General features: G+C 36.0%; 2 protein-coding genes across 2 annotated transcripts; one reads left to right on the top strand and one right to left on the bottom strand.

Annotated features, from left to right (window-relative positions):
- Positions 1 to 3,138: 3,138 nt before the first annotated feature.
- On the top strand, positions 3,139 to 7,261 carry LOC137923584 (uncharacterized). The gene is given in 7 exon segments (XM_068766802.1): positions 3,139 to 3,240; positions 3,812 to 3,954; positions 4,608 to 4,771; positions 5,039 to 5,420; positions 5,422 to 5,823; positions 6,011 to 6,549; positions 6,663 to 7,261. Coding segments are annotated over 7 exon segments (2,331 nt in total).
- A 2,575-nt stretch (positions 7,262 to 9,836) lies between these two features.
- LOC137923790 (uncharacterized) lies at positions 9,837 to 18,463 on the bottom strand. The gene is made up of 3 exons (XM_068767063.1): positions 18,216 to 18,463; positions 12,489 to 12,673; positions 9,837 to 11,268 (listed from the first exon to the last, which is right to left on the bottom strand). The coding sequence occupies exons 1-3, from the start codon at positions 18,382 to 18,384 to the stop codon at positions 10,855 to 10,857; spliced, it is 768 nt and encodes a 255-aa protein (XP_068623164.1). The 5' UTR covers positions 18,385 to 18,463; the 3' UTR covers positions 9,837 to 10,854.
- Positions 18,464 to 19,328: the final 865 nt, after the last annotated feature.

The following is a 19,328-nucleotide window of genomic DNA, read 5'->3' as shown; positions in this document are numbered from 1 at the left end:
AAATTTGCTTCGAGATACGAGTAATTCGAGATACGAGCAAGGTTGCGGAACGAATTAAACTCTTATGTCGAGGTACCACTGTACTTATTATGTAAATACCTGAATAATCGGATAATATGGTGAGATGTGATAATATGATGATTTGTAGATATTATACGACCACGTAATACTTTCGAGAAATGGAAAAGAATAAGGCAATTATCAGCTTCAGATGAATTATACCAAAACATCACTATAAATTTAGAAACCCCAGAAATGGTGCAAGGTAAAACAATAGAAATGGTGCAGATAGAAAAAAGTAAGAAAAGAAAACGGGCAAGAAATAAAGATAGTTACGCAAAAAATATTAGGAAAATTAAGAGAAATAGTGGCGAAGAATACATGACAAAAAATCAAAACTAGTGAGCGCAAAAATTTTTGAAAATAAGGATTGCTTTTGCTTAAAAAATGTTTAGATCGCGTAGAATATAATGAAAGAAAATCTAGTTTTGATAATTTCTGGAGACTAAAAGATTTTAAAACCCAGAATCTGTACGTGTGTACTGCAGTTCACCAACAACTGATAAAACAAAGGCGGCCCAGAACTTATGAAAGACCCATGAGAAAATGCAGCTACAAGTATTTTCTGTCAAGAAGCAATAAGTCAGAGGTAGTGTCGGTTTGCGTCAAGTCGCGCGACAACATCCGGACCGAACGTCACGCTTTCGAGCGGCTCCGCGTACGATAAATCGTAGTTGCGAAAAAAGTTCTCCGATCCCGATGTATTATACATCAAAAGACGCGCAAAAATATTAGCAGTGCCATTGTGAACAAACTATTAAAATCAGTGCATAATTGAACCTGTTATAGTCGAAAAACTGCCTAACACGGACATTGTTCATTTAAACTGAAGTCACAAGTGTTTTGTTATATATTTCGTCGGGACTCTGCGGACGACGACGCCCGCTCGGCGACGGTGTGGATTGCATTTGTCAAGTGGTCTGCGTCGCGACCCAAAATTTTTTTTTTAATAATTTTTTTCTATTCTGTAATTGCCTCATCTGTTCAATATGAAAACGTAAGGTAGCAACTATAGCCGAAATCCCGATGGATATTAAAAATTCATCAGGCGTTATATAGCACGACATGAGCCAGGCAAGCCCGGCCGCCGGTGCGCCAGCGGCATCGCCCGCAGAGCGCACCGCTCCGGAGACGTCAACCACTGCGTGTGCGCCTCCAACGGCGCACGAGCTGCAGGCTACAGCGGATCAAGTCTCCGACCTAGCCTCCCTGACCGCAGTAATAAACACGCTGTCTACATCTATTGTAGTAGCCGTCAGAGAGGGAAAAAATGTAACGGCAGCGAACAAAAGGCTCATTGTCCTCGCCGCTGAGGAGAGTCGCCGAGCTATGACCGCGTACGGCCGCGTGGCTGCGGCGTCCGGGAGCCGCGCCGCCTCTGCTGATATGCACTCAGGCAACGGAGGCGATAGTTTGCGCCAGGAGCTTCTCGCCTGCGTGCGGGAAGAAATGGCGAAAATAAAAAAAGACTTCACTCGCGCCGTGCACACAACCTCGATCTCAGCCGCGGTCATTGCCCCGGTCTCTACCGCGCCATCCTACACGGCAATGGCCAGGCTTCCGGCGAACACAGGTATGACGCCCGCATCCAACAAACCCGCACCTCCACCGACACCGCGCCCAGCCATCATCGTGGCCTCGAAGACGCCAGCCAGCACCAAGCAGGCGGCAGTCGAGGCTTTCCGAAAAAGTATTTCCTTCCGACAATCGAACTACGCTCCTACTAAGGTTGTTCCACTATCGAACAACAAACTGCGCGTAGAGTTCGACACTGCCCGAGACTGCGAAGACGCCTTACAGCGTCTTTCAAAATCTGGTGCGACGCAAGTGACAGCGGAGAAGGCACAGAAACTCAGACTCATGTGCATCCTTAAAGGTATATCTATAGACACTCCAAATGGTGAATTAACTTCCATATTGTTGCATCAAAATCCAGAAATGAAGGCTTATACGGATGCCGACATTCGCTTTAAATTTAAGCGTAACAATCGTAACAGCAAATTGTATAACGCAGAATTTGTTCTTAGTCCCAGGTTGTGGAAAATTTTTAAGACGATGGGGGGAATCCGAGTGGATCACCAGAGGGTTCTTTCTCGATCTCGAGACTTCTCTTCGAATTCATATAACCTTGTACCGGAACCGACACATCCTGTGAACTACCGGCGCTCCCTGCTCTCGACTTGCTGCCGCCTGACCAGTGCTGGGAGATCGTGCGGCTGGCTACCACCACCATCAGGGGAGTACCGAGCTGCAGTGCACTAGGCCTTCTGCCCACTACCCTTAATTAATTAATTAAATATATATATATATATATACGAGGGTGAATCAAAAAGTTCTTAGAAGTGCATATATATGAAACCTTTTTGGATCAAGTTCGATATTCAAATTAAAGAGTGTCTATCACACTATATTTATGCAGACTGTCACTTGTTTTTGTCAGTTCGTTCGCATGTAATAAATTTTTTTGTGCAACGAGTTGCTAAAAAGTCAAAATTATGGATAAAAGTGAGTTACGTGCGGTGATAAAATATCTCAGTTTGAAAAAAATGTCTACGAAGGAAATTTTTTTGGACATTCAGCAGACATTAGGGGGTGATGCTGTACCCTATTCTACGGTTGCGTACTGGGTGCTTTAAAAGAGGTAGATCAAGCTGTAAAGATAACCCGCGTTCTGGGCGGCCTTCAACCTCCGTTACAGAAGAAAATGTCAAAAAGGTTGAGAATCTGGTTTTGGAAGGCAGAAGAATGTCTATAAAACATATAGCTTAGATCCTAAAGATATCTTTTGGTAGCGTTCAATCCATTTTAATTGATTCACTGGGGTTCAAAAAAGTGTCTGCAAGATGGGTGCCACGAATGTTAACCGACGAAAACAAAAAGCGACGTTTGGAAATTTCCAAGCGTAATCTCAAAATATTCCAGCGTGATTCGGATAATTTTTGCCGTCGTCTTGTCACCATGGATGAAACGTGGGTCTACCATTTTGATCCTGAAACTAAAAGACAAAGCATGTCTTGGAAACGACCATCCTCTCTATCCATTAAGAAATTTCGAGTTGCTCCTATCGCTGGCAAAGTTATGGCCTCTGTGTTCTGGGATAGTGAAGGAATCCTTTTTATTGATTACATGCCAAAAGGCCAGACGATTACTGGACTCTATTACGCAAATTTAATCCCGAAAGTGCGTGAAGCGATTAAAGAAAAACGTCGTGGTAAACTGTCGTCGGGCGTGTTGTTCCTTCAAGATAACGCTCCTGCTCATCGATCGGAAATTGCGCTCAACGCAATCCGCTGTGCTGGCTTCAATCTCCTTGACCACCCACCATATTCTCCGGACTTAGCCCCAAGTGATTTTCACTTATTTCCAAAATTAAAAGAGGAAATTCGTGGAACAAAATTTCACGATAATGACGCGGTTATAGCTGCCGTAGAGGACTTTTTAGAGAGTCAAGAAAATAATTTTTTTTCACAAGGAATAAGGAAGTTAGAAACGCGTTATTCTAAATGCATTGCATTGGAGGGAGATTATGTAGAAAAATAAAATATTATTATTTAAATCTTTGCATTTTGTAATATTGATTCCAAGAGTGTTTTGATTCACCCTCGTATATATATAATTTTTCAAAATAACGGCACAACTCTAACTTACCAGACACAAAAATATTCGATTTGAACGCGGGTGACTTAGATGTCTTTATAGACCAAATCACTGACACCATACACGCAGCGTGTAAAGTTTCTATGCCAACCAGGGGTGCTGGGACGCGCTCCAAACCTCCTTGGTGGACAACAAGTCGCTCCAGGTCGACTTAAATCTGAAGTCGTTCATCTACACCGTCGATTACATGCTAAACGACGACACACGCGACTACGGACAGGATGTTCGACCGATTATGCGAGGATTTAATCTTTAACACTAGATTTACCAGGCCAGTCATTTAGACTGGTCGTGCAATAATAAATTCAAAATTTTTACATTTCACTTTTTTTTTAGAAATGATGTTATGACTTTTGTAGCTCTAATTAGAGAATACGTTTTATAAACTTAACACGTTAGCTACCATAGAAGAAATATATATATTTTTTTTTAGAAAAACTTTTTAATGATATTTGGTGTGGAATGTTAAGATATGAAAATATATCTAACTTAAAGTGAAATCGGTTCGATAGTTTTCAAAATATTTTCAAAAAACCTGACGAGGTCACCGGTGACCTACGTGGCGCTGTGAAGCGAAAATATGTAAAACCGTTACGAAGGCGCCGGAGTGACCGCAACTCCGGTCACCCGCTCTCTGCAGTCGTTCGCCAACACTGGATGAGCGCGCACGTCGCTTTAGATAGGGGTATATTGTCAGTTTTGTTTCGTTTCATCGTAAAGCTATCTTTATGAATCATGGATATTGAAACTTTAGATTTGGAAGATTTTACCCTTGAAGATTTACGTGACATTGATTTACTTGAAGCTAGGATTTTCGAAAAGATAGGCCGAGATTGTGATTTAAGTGAAAGACAAGATACTGATAGCGAAGAAGATATTTAAATTCCGAGAAAGCGCAGACGTATTTTTATTACAAGTGATTCCGAGACAGAATGTGATCCCGTTGAAAAGTTTGTTACTGAAAACATACCTAGTTTGAGTGGAAGTACATCTCAAAAATGGGTTGAACCAAAGGGGCACCAACCATCAATTATCGCCTTTACAGAGCCAACAGGTAAGTTATTTTTATTATTAGACAGCACCATTTATTTTTTAACCAACTTTCCCAGCCTGGGATTGAACCCGTGACCCTTTTATCACAAGTCCAATGCCTTATCCACTAGGCCACCGTCGCTCCAACTATAATAATCTGTTTATTTGTTATTATTTATTACTCAAGACAGTTGTTCTTTTTTATTAGAATTTATTCATTTCATCTTGGGCTTACATCATTGCAATTAAATGAAATATTATATACACATAATTTTCTATTAATTTAAAGGAATGAAGGAACCATATGCCAGCCAACTACGGAATAATGCCCAAGGAAAATATTTCAGCCTGCTGGTACCAGATAACATCTTCGAAGAAATCGCAGTTCAGACCAATTTGTTTGCAGAACAACGAGAAAGAAGTGTAAAGCCTTCGTCACGCTCACATAAATGGAAACCAACTACAAAAGATGAGTTAAAACGATTCTTCGGCTTAATATTATACATGGGTCTTGTGAAGTTGCTAAAGATCAGTCTTTATTGGAGTACAGACCGTGTTTACAGGCAAACTTTTCCTCCAACTGTCATGAGTCGAAACAGGTTCGAAATATTGTTGCAGAATTTGTACCTTACAAATAACGAATCAGCTGATCCTAAAGATAGAATTAGTAAAACGACCTCTCATCGACAAATTAAACGAGAACTTTGAAAAACACTATGGCCCCAAGGAAGATGTCTGTGTCGATGAAACGCAGGTACCATTCAGAGGCCGTATCATCTTTAGGCAATATAATAAAAGCAAAAGACACAAGTATGGAATGAAGTTATTTAAACTATGTACAATACCTGGCTATACATGCAAATTACAATTGTATGCAGGTAAAAATAATGAGGTTTTAAATACCTCACCCACAAAAGTTGTGATGTCTTTATGCGATCACATATTAAGTTTGGGACATACAGTTGCAACAGATAACTGGTATACTAGTTTAGAGCTGGCAAACCAACTTCTTGACAAAGATACTCATTTGGTCGGAACCCTAAGGAAAAATAGTGTTCGATATTGTATCCGAACGTAACACTTTTAATTTGGACTTGAGTGCGTGTATCGGAACGCACGGCGTCTTTCACCGGCTTCTAACAAAAGACGATCTCTTTTGCATCTACCATCAACGGATATTTTACAAGTGTAACATATTTGATTTCTTAACATTAAATAATTAACTAAATGTGCTTGTTTTATATCGAAACCCAACAAATAGGAAAGGTTTTCCTAAAGCAGTGGTAGACGCTAAATTAAAACCCGGTGAATCTATTGCAAAGGAAAATGAACGTGGCATATGTGTACTAAAATGGAAAGACAAACGGGACGTGTTAATGCTATCGACAAGGCATTCAAAAGGGTTCTCAAAGGTTACTAAAAGAGGCAAGACAATACGAAAACCAAGAATGATAATAGCTTACAATAAAGCAAAAGGAGCCGTTGATATGAGTGACCAGATGGCTGCATATTCGTCGCCATTAAGAACGGCGACCGCAATAAATCAGGCCGCAGCCTTTCTTGCTGCACTGGCAGGCAATAAACAAGCTTCGGCCCCGGTCACACCGACCGCAACAAATCAGGCCGCAGCTTTTCCTGCTGCACTGGCAGGCAATAAACAAGCTTCGGCCCCGGTCACACCGACCGCAACTAATCAGGCCGCTGCTTTTCCTGCTGCACTGGCAGGCAATAAACAAGCTTCGGCCCCGGTCACACCGACCGCAACTAATCAGGCCGCTGCTTTTCCTGCTGCACTGGCAGGCAATAAACAAGCTTGGGCCCCGGTCACACCAGCCCAACAAATCAGGCAGCAGCATCTCCTGACGCATTGGCGGCAGGCAATATTAATAACAACGATGTGCTTCTTCCCACAGCAAAGGTCAAAGTCATAGCTAGAGACGGCAGAGAGGTACATCTGAAGGCACTTTTAGACAGTGGGTCACAGCTGTCTTTCATATCAGAGAAGGCGGTACAGCTGCTTGGTTTGACACCCACTCCAAATAATACCAATATAATAGGTATAACTAATTCAAAAGGTCTAGTAAAATATTGCTTACCAGTGGAAGTGCAATCTTTAATCACTCCATATAAAGTTGAAACCACTTGTCACGTTGTTAAAAACATTACTTGCAAATTGCCCCAATACAAATTTGATTTGACCGACTTCACAATTCCTCCAAATATCAGACTAGCTGATGAGGAATTCAACGTACCTAGTGAAATAGATTTACTAATGGGCGCTGACGTAGTATTCCAAGCTCAGCTGCCAATGCAGCCTTTGAGCAGCGAGCAGGAGCAGCAGGCGACGCTATACCAGCCTGACAGCCCGCCGCCGCCTTGCACAGTGCCGCAGCGGCCTGATGTGGAAGCACGGCCTAACATCATCAACACGCAGTTCGGTCACGTCATCGGAGGCAGCATACCCAAGCATAAGTCCCATAAAGTCAAAGTAAAAATTTTGGTTGGCATCTGATGTAGAGACGAAATATGTGGTAAATGGCTTTCCGTATTTAGGAAAAGATGAGACAAGAAATGCATCAACCCCCCTAAGCGAATTTCTCGTAATGAAACTGCTTGCCCCATATACCATGAAGGGTAGAACTATAACAACTGATAATTTTTTTACGAGTATTCCTTGGCGGAAAAATTAAAATCTAAAAATACTTCGTTGGTTGGAACAATACGCGCAAATAAAAGGGAGCTGCCGAAAAACTGCAAACTGAAAAAAGACAACATGGCACGTTTTTCAACGTTATTGTACCAATCCAATGGATGCACACTTACTATTTATAAGAGCAAACCAAAGAAAAAAGTTCTTATACTAAGTACAAAACATAACCACATCAAAATTGATAAAACTGCAAAGAAATCACCTGAAACTGTATCATTTTATAATAATACTAAATTTGGCGTCGATGTTACTGATCAAAAGGCACGAAAATATACAGTGAAATCAGGTTCCAGAAGGTGGTCACTTCAAGTATTTTTCAATATTTTAGATTTAGCCGGAATAAATAGCTGGATATTGTACAAAAACACAACAGGAGAAAATATCTCACGAAAAGACTTTCTGTTTCGATTAGCAGAAGAACTTGCTTCAGAATATCAGACTTCAAAGCAAAAACCACACGAAGTCAATATACGAGTACCAACCACAAATGCCACGGTTCCTGTACGAAAATGGTGTCAAATAGGTTATTGCAATAACAATAAAACTATAAATATTTGCAATAAATGCAAAAAAAGTCTGTGCCAGTCAATAATAACATATTGTATAGCATGCTGGGGGAGTGCTGCCAAAACCTTCATGATCCAAGTCGAGAGAGCACAAAGATCAGTCCTCAAAACCATGCTTAGGAAGCCATATAAATATTCTACAGACAAACTGTACAAAGAGGCTGACGTTCTTAGCGGAAGAAAGCTTTACGTTTTAAAAAGCGTGCTTTTTGTTGACGCACCGCAAAATATTATCTGCCCCTGATGAGTACAAATATCTACGAGATAAAAGGGTCTACAGAGTGAATATGCCAGTGGTGAATACTGCCTTCGCGCAACGCCACGGTCTCTTTGCCAAGGCGTTTACATATAACAGAGTGGCGATGCACTGTAACATTAAAAACAGGGCGAAACTGCAACAAGAAAAGGGTTCCTCGAATACTGCAAAACAATTATAACACAAGCAATACAAAAAAACAAAACTAGGTAAAACAAAAGGAAATAAATAAGACTGAAGTAAAATAAATAATAATTATAAGTAAACAACTGTGATTAACTTACCTAGTAAATAAGATTTGTAAAAAATAAGAGGACGAAAGAAAGAGGAATTGAGTAAAAGGGCATAAAAGAATAGAAATGTAACATGATAGACAGAAAAGAATGAAAGATAATAAGATGAATGACAGATGGTCATGGAAATAAAAAACTTATGTGAATAATATATGTAAAAAAGGTCCCTGTCCTAAACCAGATAGCGGTACGAGAGGAAAAAAAAAAACATTAAAAACAAGAAAATCTACGAGGTAAAAAATATCGTGTCAAACTGGCTTGCCCCGTTGTCCTATGGCGAACTCGAGAATAACCTGGATTTAAATCGGCTAAACTAAAAAAAAAAAAAAAAAAAGTGATAACTCATCTGTACATAACCCTCACGACACAGGCTTAGCCTAGTGTGAGGGTTATAGGAAATAGAAATTTTAGAAATAAGTAAACTTTGTTAATCTATATCGCCAAATCTAAACTGTAAATAATTTTTGTCAATAATTCTTTTCATTTCATTTCATTTCAGTCATTTAACCCAAACAGTTACTACCTTTCTTTAGTATTCACATACCTTGTAGGGTCAATAAGCAAGGAACCCTGGGATCAAAAAGTGCCATAAACACGCGTGACCTTAAAGTTATTTATAGATCTTTGTGTACGGTTCTTAGAAATTGTTACCGAGTACTATAGCGAACGAAATTTATGGTAATTTCTAACGCATCTGACACCACCACGAACATCACGGTATCAGGCCAAACTCTGGAAATGGTTCAAAAGTACAAATATCTGGGTACATGGCTTAACGAAGATTGGAATAGCGACTTAGAAATAAAGACGCGAATTGAAATTGCACGTGGCGCTTTCAACGCGATGAAGAAAGTGCTATGTAGTCGCAGCAACAACATCAAGCTGCGAACCCGTTTGCTTCACTGTTACATCTGGCCTATTATACTGTACGGATGTGAGGCCTGGACCATAAAGGAAGACCTTCGTAAGCGTATAGAGGCTTTCGAAATGTGGACATATAGACGCATGCTGTCCATAAGCTGGACTCAGAAGGTGACCAACGTCGAAGTTCTGAAACGAATCGGCCATATGGACGCACCAATGCTCACAGTAAAACGAAGGAAAATCGCTTACTTGGGACACGTTCTTCGACACCAACGATACAATCTCCTTCAACTTATCATGATGGGAAAGGTCGCTGGTAAAAGGAAAGTTGGTAGGAGAAAGAAGTCGTGGCTTCGTAACATTAGAGAGTGGACCGGAATCGCCAGCGCTGCTGAGCTATTACGCAGAACCAAAAATAGGGAAGAGAGCAGGAAGCTGATAGCCAACCTCCACTAGTTGGAGAGCCACTTCAAGAAGAAGACTATAGCGAAATTACTAGAACCTTCTCCGTGGTATATATAGGTGTACTTCCCATGTCGATAGTTCAGTGTTGTTTTTCGAGTTATAAGATTAAGATCTACATTCAGTGATACAAAGTGACGATTTAGTAAGTTATTTGAACAGTGATATCTTGACAATGTGTAAGCATAGTTTGGACTAAGCGAAAGTATACTTTGATTTAAAGTAGGGTGACCATCTGATTTGTGAATAAAGGACTCCTTGTGAACCAGTGGTGTTTCATTCAGAGCCAGAACCGATACTACGTAACGGTACTTATACTTATTCTAAAACTTAAACAATTTAGAGTTTTATAAATTGATTTGAATGATACAATTGACTACCACCAGCAAGTAAAATGTTAAAAATCAGATATAAAAATGTTACACCTAGCGCCATCTATCATGGCTGCCGAGTACTAACTGTCTGAGTGAAGATAGCCACGAGTCGCCTGCAACGCGTGCGGTAACCAACTTCACTCCTCTCACTTTTTCTATGTACCCCCATCGAACTACTTAAGACAGGCAATATGTGCCCATCATTACATTTTTAATTCTTTTTTATAATTATGACACTGATGATCCCTGGCTGTTCTACCAGCTACACGATAATTAGTCCAGAGCTAAATAAAAACATATAAAGTCAAATCTAACAAGCCGTAAAATATTATCACGTTTACTTATGCTAGGCTATATTATATATGTAAAAGCTTTAAATGGGGTAATTTATAGCTCTATGTTCAATGCAAGGTATACCTTATATAAAAAATTAATAGTTTCAGAAATATTAAATAACTTACTTGTTTACTATCTGTCCCTACAAACCGTACATTACTAGTTTCAAAGTAATCACTTCATATAGTGCTATTGCAAAACCCCATTCAAAGCTTTTACATACTAAATATTTAATATAAGCATCTCAATCAGAAATATCATCTTCCATTTTTATAGCTGAACTATTTATACTTTCACTTTTATTTAACAAAGATAAAATATCCCGACATGCACTAGTTGCGTCGATTTCTCTCATAGCATTAAGCCTTTCAGCTACATGTCTACCAAAGAACCAATACTGAACGTTACGATCTGGTGATGGTGGTGCTGTTAACGGCTTCATTGCTATCAGGAGATCATTCAGAAAACTCATGCATTTGTTTCCTTTCCGTAATTTCTTTAAAGGCGTCTTTAACTTACGACGCCGCCTTGGTCTGTCTGTCCTGTGATCGCGTTGCCTTATCTCGAATTCCAATTCCTCAGTGTCAGATTGTGATTCCTCCTTCACGCGCACGTTGTTTTGCGTCGCGTGTATTTCTATTAACTGTTGTGGGTAGTCCTGAAACATGAATTGATACGTGTAAGATGTTGAAAAACTTGGGTAATACGATAAGTTAAAATTGAAAAAAAAAAATGTTTTCTACAAAATAATTAATTATAGCGTTCTATTAAAAGATCATAAAAAATAATTCTTTTTAATGAAAATAGAGGTATTTTACAAGTTCACTAAGGGGTGGTAGTTATCATGTGTGGAATCGATGCGATATGTATGCCATAATAATCTTATGGTATCATTATAAAATATATAATTTTAAAATATTTTAATATTAATAATTACATTTAATCTTTTTATTTTATCACATGGTGTCATGACAACACAATCTTGTTGCATAACAAATGCTCCTACATACTAGCTACTATACTGCTTTCAGCCTATATACGCCAACTACAAGGCACAAGCTTCCCCGAAATATATCTATGGGAGGGGTCTATAGGGTCGGCTTTGGGAATATTGCGTGGTCAGCGAGGTCATTCAACTTAACTCTAACGGATTTTTTCTACTACTGGGCTGCCTCGAGAGAGTTTACAATAGCAATCATCAAACTCTTGAAGAGGAAAAGACACTTTAAAACTATGTTTAGATTTTTTTATTTCAATTTGAAAACAAATCTACCTCCAAAAACAAAATTTTATGATGTGTAATTAATTTTTACGTATTTCATTAGTTGTTTGTTCAAAGTATATTGTTATGTACTTTTTATTTAATTATATTAGAAGGTAAACCCTAACATACACTATTTTAAGTGTCCGCTAAAATCGATAATGCTATCTATGGTTGCACTAGAAATGTATAGTTAATTTAAACGCATTTTAATGTTTAGTCAATTAAAACTATTTATAATTACTACTATAACTATTTTTAATTACAACTAAAAAAACCGTCTATATACTCTTAAAATTCCATCTATATTTTCTTAAGAAAATCCATCTGTATTTCTTTAAAAATCCATATACATTTCCTAGAATTGAGATGAAAGATAGGGGAACTAGAATAAATAAATATACACTTGCTAAAAAAAATCCACCTGTATTTCCCAAAAAAATTCATCTATATTTCCTACAAAAAATCATCTAAATTTCCTAAAAAAATTCATCTATATTTTCTAAAAAATTCTTTTTATATTTTTTAAAAAATATGTCTGTCCACATTGTCAGTGGATATGCTATGTCTGTCTGTACCCAATCTAAACTCCATTTATTTAAACAAATTAGTCTTACCTCAGAATTATTGGTATCATCCTTTTTAGAGACCTCCCGGAGAAACTGTAATGGTTTCCACAGTGGCCAACATGGTACATACACTTCTTCAGGTGATGTAGCCGTTTCTTTTGACTTGTCCACACGACGAAGATTGTGATTAAATGTACTTCGGATGTTCACCCAGCGGTCTCTTACGGTGCGTGCTGTGACATATATAATTTTTATTATGAACAGATGATGAAAAGTGGTAAGTGGTAGATTTAGTACACTTCCAAATAATTATATCAATAATGTTTTATGATTACATCATCATCATTATTTCAGCCTTAGGACATTCAGATGTAGGTCTGGTTTAAACTTTCCAATAGGAATACTTGGCTTGGTCTGCATTCAGTTACAATTTTAGTATATGTACTGCTGAAGAAAGTACAAATTACACTCTTATACCCTGCTCAGGCTAGTCGCGACTACAACTACGTCTGGTGGTAGAGATCTCAACTGGTGGTTTTTAATGAACATCTTGTTACTTTAGGTGTTATGTACAGTCTGCTGTAAAGGGCATGCTTTGAAGAGGACTGGAATGGTACCCACATAGTCTTTGAATTTATGGTGTAGCACCATATAGGGCTAACCATCTTGGATTAGCGAGGTGCTGGCGAGATCAAGGGACTGCTTAGATTTCTCGTGAAGTTGGGTACGGTTAAATAATGCTAACCTTAACACAGGACGAGGAACACATAACCTCACTATTGGGAGCTAACAATAAGGCCAGGATTACTCGAGTTCTGCAGGAGGATAGTGATGGATGACACAAATATAAATAAAACAAATACAGGCCGGGAAAACTATCAAGTAAACAGGGGGTCGAATTAGAATTAAATGTTAAGTAAATAAAACATAAAAGAAAAAAAACGCCCATAACAAATAGATATAAATAGCATATTATAAGGAGGATAAAAATGTAAAATATCATAAACAAATATACAAATGTGATAATTCTGTGGTAATTGAGGAATGAGGCGAAGAAGGGAAGTGAGGTGAAGAAAGAACGGAAATTAATATGGAAAAGAATGAAAGATAGTTGTAGAATGAAAGAAGAGGAAAGATTTATCTTAAGAGGAGTGATATAAGAGCTTAAAAATAAAAAAAGGATGTGAAAAAAATTAATAAAAGAGGAATAAAAATCCTGCCCCAAACAAGGTAGGAATATGAAAGGTCACCCATAGCGAGAGCCATAAAAGAAACTCGTCATCTTTGCAGGATGGTTTGTTGAAACCAAGTAGACAGAAGCCTACCTGTCAATTTTAATAAGATCATCTATCCATCTGCCACACTTGCCAGGTTACTTTCCATGTTATTACATTGAATACAGATATGTTTTTCATTTTTATTTTACAATAAAAAGCCCATAGACAATGTTATACAAAAACATAATGGTAAATATCAAAACTAGTGCACATATAATAGAAGTGTACAACATTTTAGTTTAAATACCCAATAGGGTACCAACTAGGCGAGACTTAAAAAACTACTTCTATTTGGATCTAGAAACTAATTAACAATGAAGTAAATATTCTAAAGTTGTAGTAAATAAACAAAAGGAACTAAAATAATAGATTGAGTAATTGGCTCACCAATTATATTAAATGTCAATTGATACAAATAATGTATAAAGTAATGGCATATATTTCACCCATACATTTAGAAGTATTGATGAACAAACATCAGTCCTAACTAGAAATGCTAATAATTTCTGGCAATAGCTCAGGTGGATGTATTTCAATAGATTTCTTTTTCATTCGTAACAAAATATTTTTTTCCAAAATATTTCTATAATTTTTTCTCTTAATTTAAATGATACTACCTCTTGTGTTAAGCAAAACTCACTTTTTATCAAAGTACCTCTCTTTGAGTTAAATATTTAAATTTTTTTATCATACAATTATATAAGGATAAAACAACATAGCAAGTAGGATTTTAATGGCATGGTGGTCTGTTAAAGTGATTTATGATTGATGAATTTTAAAGCCTAGCCACAAATTTATTGTAAATTAAAATTGAATTATTTTAAATACAAAATGTTAAACTTATACATACAACATATTATTTTAAAGTTATCACCACAAAATAAAATAAATTCCATTCAAATAATCATTCTTTTGAAATTTTTTTTATATTTACGTAGATCATATTTAATTTTGGCCTACTTGTAAGTTAAGATCCCATTATTGTTTAATTATATTGTGCATACAGTAATCGCCATACTTGTTTTCGGGTACATTGGAATTATAATATGAATAAAATTATTTTCAAGGCAACAGCCTGCAAGATGGAAAACATATAGCAGGAAATTTACAGCAAGATTATTAATGGCCTCTCCATAGAGGAAAGAGGGTTAAAGAAAGAAATGTCAATTCTCCAAGCAGAATATGAAGTTGTTAGTGAATGTGACCAAAAGCAACATGTGGGCAGCTTTAGTACTCTGATAATTATCAAAAAGCTCTAATAGTGTGCCGTTATAGGAAAATAATTAAAAATGAAGGGTAACAGGAGAAGAATATATATATATTTATATACGACACCTAGCTAGTGAACGCGTCCGAGACCAGCATCCTTCTGCCTGGCAAATGTGAACTGCTGTCGCTGGTGCGCGGGCGCATAGGAATTTTTGTTATAAAAACAAAGATCCGCTGAACCAATAGCACGCTCCCACGACCCCACGCCACTTGAGATGTATGGTTACCCGCTAAGGGTTGAACAATTTTTTGCTGTATTGTGATTTATGAGATGTTTCTCGTGTTTATATTTTTTTGGTTAAAATTTTAACTAAGATTTATGGGACGTTAACTTACAAAGTTACAATAGACAACCTTGAACTTTTCTCTCGTTTGACAGTCTGAATCTCAGAACTAAAGCAAGAAATACAGTTACAATAGGCATATAATAATAATAATTGGTTTGTTTGAGGAGTTAGTTGGAGACTTTATATGTTGCAGATGTGTCAGATTTAAATTCAAAATTAAATATTTAAATCAGAAGCCATAATAAACTAAAGAAATATGTAAAAATCAATAAGTTGACTCATAAAAATCAAAATACACTTTAATAACATTTAAACCTTTGAAATGAACTTATTGATAAATTAAAAATTATGTACAAAAAGTAAATAAATGATTTAATTTTAACCAAAACTAGGTTTGAAGATGATAAGGACAGTTCAAAAATCATTTAGGATTTACACAATAAATATAACATCACAGAGATAAATCAAGGTACATGTTTGTCTGCGGACACTGAGTTTCCAGTCTGAGATATATATATATATATATATTATAAAAAAAATATGTCAGAAAAATCATGGAATACATAATTGGATTATATGGATTGGAATATAGTAGACTTGTGGAAATTTTAGTAGTGAATGAGTAACAAAAATATCTGCATACAATAACTCTTTTAATTGCAACTGTTATCCCTGTGTACTCAGGATACGGGAAGTACGAGAGGCGGCCAATAGATGGAGTCATTAAAATAAAATTTAACTCTTTTAAAAAGTTTCAAACTGACTTAACGGGTACTATCTGTAGGAAGAGCTGATAAACTTTAAGTTTATGAATATTCCTACTCGACCTATGTTAACTGAGACTTAACACATCTTAAGACTTGACTGAACACAGCAAACTGAAATAAGTAATATGAAATATAATAATTTTAAATATCTAATAGATTCAAGTGTTAACTCGCGGAAATCTATCCTAACTAAGAAAAGGACTAATATATAGCTACTTCTGCTATGCAGCAGTAGTTGTGCAATGAAGTGCACCGCCCGCCAGCCCAATGATAAATGTGCGTGCGGTAAACAATGCGAAACACAACTACCACCGTTAATCTACTCTACATGTGTTTCACCCCTCCATGGGGCATAATCTGGAGATGTTAGACCGACCAGTGCCAAACACCGAAACAGACTAGGTGTTTGCACTTCATTGCACAACTACTGCTGCATAACAGAAGTAGCTATATATTAGTCCCTTTCTTAATAATAATTTTAAGCGACATTTAGTTCACAAATAGGTTGATAAATAAAATTTTGTCAAATTTATTAATAAAGAATATAACCTTGAAAATAAATTCAAAATAAATCTAAATACAACAAGCATTCTCATAATAAGTAATAGTATGGATACCAGCAAACTTATCAAAATTAAATATCTGTGCATACTATGTTTTTAATTCTTATTACCATAGTAATGAAATAAGCTTGAGTGAATAATTTGCACGATCTTAAACTTCAATGACCTATTTTGAAAATGTCCGCTTAAATGGAAAGCTGCATGTCATTCTAACAGAAGTTAGAAAGATTGTAGTCTCAATGAAATCAATGTGGCAAAAGACATCAAACAATATATTATTATGATATGTTGGAGGCAGTAAATTTATCAAGAGTGTCCCAAAATGTCTCAAGTTGCTGGTGGGTATGTGCATAAAAATAATCAAGTGTAATAAACAACAGCATCACTTTAATGTAGATGGGAAAGCATATAATTTAGTTAACATGAACAATACTCTTTTGCAAAAATTGAGTTGTTTTAATTTCAAATTTAAATTCTGAAAACACCAAACATATAAAATTTTCTTTACTAAATGTTGAATCAATCACCCCTTAAAAATATAACAATAAATAGTTTGTGTTCCAAGCTATATCAACTGTAATTATCTTAAATGTGAAAATTGATTCTTAACTTTAATGGGGCCTTCACATTGAGGGTCAGACATACTACTGCCACTCATGTCATTTGGAAGATTAAAGTTACTCTGATATTGATACTGCTAGCATAGTTTATTTTAGTTATTTGCACACAATTATGTATGTTAAGTATTGATGCTTTGGGGCAAAGGTACAGTTTATTGAGAAAATATTTCTTTAACATAGGAGGGCCTTCAGTCTCCTTGAGCAAATTAGTTTAAAGAAAACACAGAGGCTTCACAATATATTTGATAATATTTTGTATATATAGAATAATTATAATACTTATTATAAAAAAAACAGAAATGGTGAAAATCTAGCTATACCAAAATCTTTAATTATTTTTAATAAACAGATTCAACTGCTTCTTCTCCATGACTATAACACCTTGCAAAGCACAGTAGAGTAAAAAATAAAATAGATTTAAAAAGTTGTCAATCTTTAAGAGTCCTGTTAAAAGTCCAATTATAAATAAGTGAATTTTATTTTTATCTTTTATTATTTAATTACATTTTTAATTGTAGTAAAGTACTAGGTAAAACTTTGTAATAACATGGTTCGATTTGTTGAATTACAAAATATTTAAATTACAAAATCTATTAAACTTTTGAACATAGGAATGTAGTTACAGGCATTTGTTATGTTAGCTGAAATATATAACAATGGAGAAAAAGAGAAGTTTCTTTTGGTAGTGTTCAGTATTGTCGACCTAAGTTTTGATTAGGTTGTTAAATTTCATTTCGGGGTAGAATGCCTGAAGGTAGGTAAGTTAGAAGCTGACTCAAGTTGTGACAGTAATAAGATAATTCCATCTTATATTATCATCAACCAAAAGGCTATGCCATGTGTGATTTAGTCAGATGATTTGCGAAAAAAAATCTCATGGTAATAACTGTAATGCATTGTAAATATTTTGAATGTTTTTATTTAATGCGACTTCGAAAATTACACAAGGTTATTAAAAGTTATGAGATACTATCGATGTACATAAAACTTACCAGAATACCCGCGTCCCAGCTTAGCAGCAAATTCAGCGTATGCCTTATATTTCTGTAGAATTTGATGATTTGTATTACTAAACGGCTTCCAAATAAATTCTCTTTGTCGTACAAATTCAACCAACTCCAGTTCTAACTTGCGCGTCCAATAACAAGTTTCACGCGGCATGGTTCCCGCAACAAGGATTTTACAAGTTTCAATTCTTTACATCATTTGAGAAACCAATATTCGTTGTTTGAATATAACAAAAATAACCTACACTTATAAAACAAAACAATTTGTCTATTTCAAATCTGGTGATTGGTTACCATACTTTTAAAATTGGATATCTATGTTCCTTTTCTATTGTCTATGGTTTTCAAGTAAATTTTTTAATAATTATTTAAAGATTTTATATACGATGTATATTAATTTATTAGAAAAATTATTATTACTAACTTATCAAGTAATCGCCTTAGTAGATGTTAACATTCTGTATTCACGGGACAGGATTAATGTAGCAGTGTTTTACTCATACTTTAGACCAGTATTTCCCTATGTGGGGCCAGGCCCTACTAGAGGGCAAATCTCAACTTTCGTTTTAGTATTAATATTATGTATATTACATATGGCGACGTAACACAAAAAAATCACTTTATTTCCAGACTACATTTAAATATCACAAAATATTTTACTATATATAAGTGCAAAAATAAGACAACATAAAAAATTATCAATAATTTTACAAATTATCACGCAATAAGAAGAAACACCAAATTCTTCTAAAAAAATTAAGGATACACGCAATCGACAGTAATTAAAGTTAAATTATGTTCAGCAAAGCATTCTTTTACTTAAGCCCATACCAGTCCAAAGAGGTTGGTTCCTTTAAAAATTTGGTTGTAATAATTTGACAGATGCAGAAATCTGATTTATTTAAAAGGATTGGTGGATAACTTTTCAACGCACTTTAGTACACTGGTGGTACAAATAAATAAAGCTATAGTTTTTTGGTGAATAACTGACTATTGTGTTTTTCTTCGACTTCTCATACTTTATACAGCAATTTTTTTATTGAAGCAAGTCTTATTATGAAGTTGTTTTAGGCAACAATAGATATTTCTTTCCTTATA

This window comes from Battus philenor, unplaced genomic scaffold (assembly GCF_028537555.1).
Source record: "Battus philenor isolate CCGP_79_NKW_IND1 unplaced genomic scaffold, ilBatPhil1.0.hap1 SCAF_22, whole genome shotgun sequence".
Taxonomy (NCBI): Eukaryota; Metazoa; Arthropoda; class Insecta; order Lepidoptera; family Papilionidae; genus Battus; species Battus philenor.
This window is presented reverse-complemented; position numbering and strand designations above follow the sequence as displayed.

Bases quoted from the DNA above. Each gene is read 5' to 3' on its own strand.
- LOC137923790 (XM_068767063.1), bottom strand. From the start codon at position 18,384: ATGCCGCGTGAAACTTGTTATTGGACGCGCAAGTTAGAACTGGAGTTG. The intron at 12,674-18,215 runs GTAAGTTTTATG...TATATGTCACAG, and splicing joins GCTGGGACGCGGGTATTCTG to CACGCACCGTAAGAGACCGC. The intron at 11,269-12,488 runs GTAAGACTAATT...TTCATGTTTCAG, and splicing joins ATGATACCAATAATTCTGAG to GACTACCCACAACAGTTAAT.